This window comes from Nymphaea colorata, chromosome 1 (genome assembly GCF_008831285.2).
Source record: "Nymphaea colorata isolate Beijing-Zhang1983 chromosome 1, ASM883128v2, whole genome shotgun sequence".
Lineage (NCBI taxonomy): Eukaryota > Viridiplantae > Streptophyta > Magnoliopsida > Nymphaeales > Nymphaeaceae > Nymphaea > Nymphaea colorata.
This window is the reverse complement of record NC_045138.2, coordinates 39,840,868-39,846,995: the sequence shown is the minus strand read 5'-3', so window position 1 is coordinate 39,846,995 and position 6,128 is coordinate 39,840,868. Positions and strand designations below refer to the sequence as shown.

Below are 6,128 nucleotides of genomic sequence, written 5' to 3'. Positions count from 1 at the left end.
GCCTATCATAAGTGCATACTAGTGTCACTTGATTATGAGAATAGTAACAAACTTTTTTTATGAATCGGTCTCAATTTTTAGGATAGATTCGTAGAAGCTGTTATTATTGTCAAACATTTTCATTAGGCTATTGCATGTTCCCTAATCACAATGTCTTAGTTGCTGCTTGGTAGTCAGCAGAAGGAGAGAGTAGTTGTATAGCACCGATGACAATTGTAGTGGCTGCAGCTAACGCATTTACTTAGGTTGCGTTTGATAGCTTAAGATTCGAGGCTGCATAAAAAAGGTGTGTGCTACATGTTTTAAAAACCATGAATTTAAGGTCAGGTATGGTGGAAGGGTCCAACCTTAAATCCATGGATCTAAGTACCTATAATCTCATATCAGCACAGATCTCAGATACACGGTCAATAAATACAACCTTAAGGATCTTAAAGAGATCTTGGTTGAAGGATGGATGATTTGAATAAGATGAAGATCAAAATTGTTGATTACAACCCCCAAGATCAACAAATTAAGAATGAAGGATGGATGATTTGAATAAGATGAAGATCAAAATTGTTGATTACAAACCCCAAGATCAACAAATTAAGAATGAAGGATGGATGATTTGAATAAGATGAAGATCAAAATTGTTGATTACAAACCCCAAGATCAACAAATTAAGAATGAAGGATGGATGATTTGAATAAGATGAAGATCAAAATTGTTGATTACAAACCCCAAGATCAACAAATTAAGAATGAAGGATGGATGATTTGAATAAGATGAAGATCAAAATTGTTGAAGGTTGGGGATGTAATTGGTGCAAACTTCGATAGTTGAAATGCCATGAAACCAAATTTTCTGGAACTTCGCACAAACAGAAGAAAGAGCACACAAAAATAAGCATAATGGATACATTCTTTTACATCCTTGGAAGCGATCGATAGACGAGAACAAAAGAAGCCACCATGAAGAAGAGAGCCGCCATGATGATGCACAATTATTTGTGCATTGCAAAAAGATTTACATAAGTTGGTAAATGACGGCCCTTCGTCATGCACCAGTTCTTCTTCTTCGCTCCAAAGCGGCAGGAGTGGACGAACCGATGGAGAGTGCAACAGAGGAATGCTTTCATTGAGATTCGAACTCAAGACCTCCCGCTTACTAAACGGGTGCTCTAACCAACTGAGCTATGAAAGCCAACTGCTACCTCCGACTGTTTTTTCAATGTGATTAATTTAAAGGTGAAGCCCGAATGCCATGCAGGGTGAAACTTGGTCTAGACCCTTTTGACGCGCTTGGTTCACGTCCTATGGCCACCGGCTCATCACATGTTGTGTTGTTGTTGGTCTTTTAATTTGTCAAGTGATCAATATAATATCTGGTCTGCCTTGAAAAGAGACTTTGAGTGCCAAAAGAGTCGTCGAATTACACATTTTACGATGAGTGGAGAATACTAGGATCGTGTTTGAATGGTAGACAGGATGTCTCACAGTGTATTCATCTCAGCTCAAGAGCACGAATTCATGGAGGGCTCGTGGTGGAGAAGATGTAGCGGGAGAGCCTGCACTGAAAATTGGAGGAAGGACCTGTGGCTCCAGAAATGCATGCAGAGAGTCAAAAGTAAGGGTTGGTTGTCCAAGTGTTGGAAAGTAGCTTCCTTTATAAGGTGCTGGAAGCTGTGGTGCCACAGAAACAGATGTGTTCATGATTGATATCGGATTGATTGACATGAAGACTCTGGCTGCCATCACAATATGGAGATCTTGCAAGGTGACACCTTCTAAGGTGTGAAAATTTCTCCCGCAGAACAGCATGCTGCCAAGCTCTGGTTGAGGACAGGGCTTCATTGTCAAGGCAAGAGACAGGATCATTCCAAAGAAATTTTCATTCACATCAGTAAGGTGAGGGTTGATGAGGTGACTAATGTAGCTGGAATTAGCTACAATGGACTGCGAGAGAAGAAGCATATTGCATGCACGAGAAGAATGGGATCTTATTCCCAAGAAGCAGAAATGAGGGTGCTACAGAAAATTCTATCATTTCATAAAGAATATGGGGACTTGATTCATATTATGACATTAGAGATCGATTGGATTGAAGCAGGTTCAAGAGGGTCGGAGAAGGAATCCAGACTGGAGCAGTTTTTGTGGGGAGTCATTGTTCATTCTGTTCCTGGTCAGTTTTTGTTAAGGGTCAGGTTGGCTTTTGGTTTTCTATCTCTGTTAATGGAGTGAGTGGCTGTCTGTAAGACAACCCCTTTCATGACTGCTTCTCTAAGCTGAGTTGTCGAGATTCAAAAACACTTCAAGCGACAAAATTTTCAATGATCCCAAATGTATAGGTATATATTGCCTACTAAGTTTCAAATGACAGTTATGAAGAACAAAACAAAAGTCATCTGAATATTTATATATTTATATTGTAGAACGCTTATTACAAAGCGCACCAGAGATAAGTGGGTTCTTTCTTTCATTTTCAAGGGCCAATGTACAGGAGTAGGTTATTTATTAGGGCATTTCACCTTTGATGGTGAAATAGTTCAACCACCTGACACCATGCTTTAGTATAGTATGCATGTCATTAGGTGGTTGAAGCACATTCCACCATCACAAGTGAAATACCTTAACACCCGAGTCTCCCAATCCACCGATGTGTTCTACAATTTTTTTTAAAAAAAGTTTCATATATACAGAATGATAAAAAGTATATATTCATAAAATAATTTTGACAAAAAGACGTGCGAGCTGTGGTGGTTTAACAAAAATGTGCTTAAATTTTTACTTTCTTTCAGCCGCCTCTTCTATGTGCAATTTGATTAGGCGGTTAAAGGAAAGAAATTTAAATTTAAGCATCTTTTTCTTACACCAACAAATATTTTATGCATTTTCTCTACATTTTGGTTTATAAAAGGGCAACCTAGATATTCATTCACTTGGTTATTCTTATCATTCCGGAGTTTCAGAAAGGAGTTTTTGAGTGCCAAGGATATGTTTCGTGATTAATTCATTAGTTAGTATGAAACATATGGCTAAGTTAACATAAAATGGTTGAATCAAAAGAATTCGAGCTCACGGGTTCTTCTATACAGTTTCTCTTAGTAATTTAGCTGACTAGTTTCATCTCTATGTTCAGAAGCTACAAATGTTCTGGTCCTTTAAGCATTTTTCGAAAAAATTAACATAAAATCTATATGAAATACTTTTAAAGCTAGAAGAATAGGAAAGGAATCGTCAAATTCAGATTAGTAAGTCAAACTACACGAGTCTAAAAGGACAAGGACTTTAATCTTAAATTTTATATAAGCACATGGATCGCGTACCGAATTTAGCTTAAGCAGATCTTACATAAATGGATTTAGATTCGGATTTTATTTTTTAAAATTTGATCGAGATCTCACTAGCATAAGAATTGAAATTTATATGTAACCCCTGTTGAACTTTTATCAGGTCTCTGAATCTTACATCTCATCTGCCAAACTCGGATTCGAATATGAAACTACGTAGTGGACCAAATCCGATTCAGTTTCTTTTATCAAATTCGACCAAATGGATTCAAAATCGAATCGGTAATGCATTATATCCGATCCATTTACGTAGGGAGCGAGAGGGAGGGGCCTTATCCTCAACCAAAAGAAAACGGGCCATTAGCCCGCGAGGGTCATGTAGACAAAGAGGAGGAAGAATGGCGGTCTCTTTGACGCTCGCTCGCCCACCACCAGCAATGGCCTCTCTCCCTCTCCTCACCAGGACGGCCTCTCCTCCGAAGGCCGCAGCGCTGCCCTGCTCCACCTCCTCCTCCTCCTCCGGGCTCGGCTCTTCCTTTGTTCCCTCCACGTCTCTCTCCTTGCGGTCATCGTCCTCCTCATTCTCAGGTACCCAGTAGACGCCCATTCTCCTCTTTGCTTTTCTCCTCTTTCTCCTTTATCTTCCACATCTTATTTTCAAGATCCCATTGACTTATTGATGGACTGAGAGCTCTCTTGCCGCAATACCCCGTTCATCTTTTCGAATTTGGTGGTCCTTGGGTTTTTCAAGACGGAAATTTCAGTGGGTTTTGGTCTTCCCCTTCTCTTTCTGATTTATGGGGGCTATATAAGATTTTTTGGGCAATGCAATGCTATGGTGCAAATGTTTGTAAATGTTGAGCGCGGTTAGTTTGGCAGCTACCATCGTATTCGTTTTTTCTTTCTTTTGTTGGTAATCATCTTAATAAGATTCAGACCAAATGCCAGTCGCATCTGCACCTATAGCATGGTTCTTTTTTTTTTTTATGAACATTGAATTGCACAGTTGCTTTTACTTGATTTTCCACCACCCAACATGTTCCAATGTGCCACAGAAAATGAAGTTCCATTTCTCTCTTTTGATTGAATATGTCTTAACTAGAGCATGAGATTTTGGATGGCTATTACAAACCTACGGCTTGGAGAGCTGTATGAATTTTATTTTGTGGAGAAAAGGCTAGTTATGTACTACCGACACAATCACATTCTTGGAATAAGATATCCTGGCAGTTAAGCTCTTTCTTATCATGTCTAAGCTATTTAGCACGCATGTGAATGTGAAATGCAACTATACATAGTAGAGCTGGACAAAAATTTGCTGTTTTCTTCATTCATCGATGAGTTATTCTTCTGTGGCAGAAAAAACTAGACGGTTCTCGACTAGAGGAGAGTGCATTTCGAATTATCTTAATGTTCGGAGAGTCCAGAAAGTTCATGTTTCAGGATTCTTTCTTTTGTTCAAATTGTATCATCTGTTCTATGTTCTCTTTTTCTTTCTTTTTGTCTCAGAAAATAAGCCCCGTTTAAGAGCTTAGCCGTGAATGTCGTTACTTTTCCACACGCGTATGAATGATGTGTCCGAGCATGAAAATAAGGTAGGTTATCTTGAATGGCCTCTAAAATTGTTTCTACCTCGTATGCAGGCCTGTCCTTGACAATTAATTTGAATTTCAACAAAGTTGTGGAGAAGAGTCGCACTCTTCAGGTTAGAGCTGGGAAAGCTGCTTTGTGCCAAACCAAGAGATCCAGATCGAGGAAATCACTAGCTCGCACCCATGGCTTTCGCCGTCGAATGAGAACAGCTACTGGAAGGGCTGTATTGAAACGAAGACGTGCGAAAGGCCGGAAAGTCCTTTGCACCAAGTCCAATCCTAATAGCGGGAAGAGATCTTGATCAAGTAGTGCCCAGTCTGAAGCTTCAATTTTTAGTTTTCTTCCAAGCAATTGTAGTTGGATTCTTTCTGTCTTGTCAACGTTGGTCCATATAAGGTGCTTATTGGTTTCGCTTTTTCCTTGTCTCCTGAATTCTGTCATTTCTGGTTTATACTGAATTTTTCAAATCATTCTGCATTCCTTCCGTTGGCATTTGCTTCATCTGTCACTTGAACTGCTAAATCGAAAATGTGCAGAAGAACATTGATTTCGTGTACGAGAACGTGGAAGAGAGTGGTAAAAATGTTCCAAGAAACTCTTTCTGTAAATGGTTCAGAGAAAATAGCTCCAATCTTCTTCTCCCGAATGAACGTTTTACCATGTGATCCCACTGTTAGGTCGTCTTGACTTTCTCTTTTGATTTCGGTTCTTGCCTTGGCTTTTTCTAGACTAGATCGAGCGTGCACTTCCGTGTTGAATGCACCCGATTCAGAGAGTATAGTATTATAGATGGCTCGCGTTTTCAGTGCTCAAGTTCTTTTGCTTGCTCAAGTTCGCTGAATCATTCTCTGGATGATTTTTCAGGTCTGTGTAACTGTGTTTGTTAATTCTTTCATACTTTCTGAATAAAGATGGAGAAGGCTCTCCCAGCAGATTGGCATCGGAAGTTCTCTGAATCATCAAGTCGACGTAAGGACGGTACATCTATAAAAATGATGACGCTGCCCTTCTTTCTAAATGAGCGAATGGCCAACTGATCAAATTCTACAATGCTTTAAATTTTCCTCGCTTAAAAATTTGTTTGCGATTATAGAGTTTCACGAGTTTGCCTCTTAAATTTGAAAAATGAATTAATAAGGCATCTGGATTATGTATCATAACGCGCTGTGAACCATTAATTTCTAGCTTTATAAGGGCACATAAATATCAGCAAATTAATAAGCATGTTATCTTTAACAAATAATAATATTTTTATAGTCTGACA

At 39.1% G+C, this 6,128-nt stretch overlaps 1 protein-coding gene and 1 non-coding gene across 2 annotated transcripts; one reads left to right on the top strand and one right to left on the bottom strand.

Moving 5' to 3' along the window:
* Nucleotides 1-1,111: 1,111 nt before the first annotated feature.
* TRNAT-AGU (transfer RNA threonine (anticodon AGU)) lies at nucleotides 1,112-1,185 on the bottom strand. Its single transcript has one exon. It is a non-coding gene; the product is annotated as a tRNA-Thr (tRNA).
* A 2,436-nt stretch (nucleotides 1,186-3,621) lies between these two features.
* On the top strand, nucleotides 3,622-5,281 carry LOC116252225 (50S ribosomal protein L34, chloroplastic). The gene is made up of 2 exons (XM_031626356.2): nucleotides 3,622-3,859; nucleotides 4,915-5,281. Exons 1-2 carry the CDS (start codon nucleotides 3,670-3,672, stop codon nucleotides 5,163-5,165), a joined length of 441 nt encoding a protein of 146 aa, XP_031482216.1. The 5' UTR covers nucleotides 3,622-3,669; the 3' UTR covers nucleotides 5,166-5,281.
* Nucleotides 5,282-6,128: the final 847 nt, after the last annotated feature.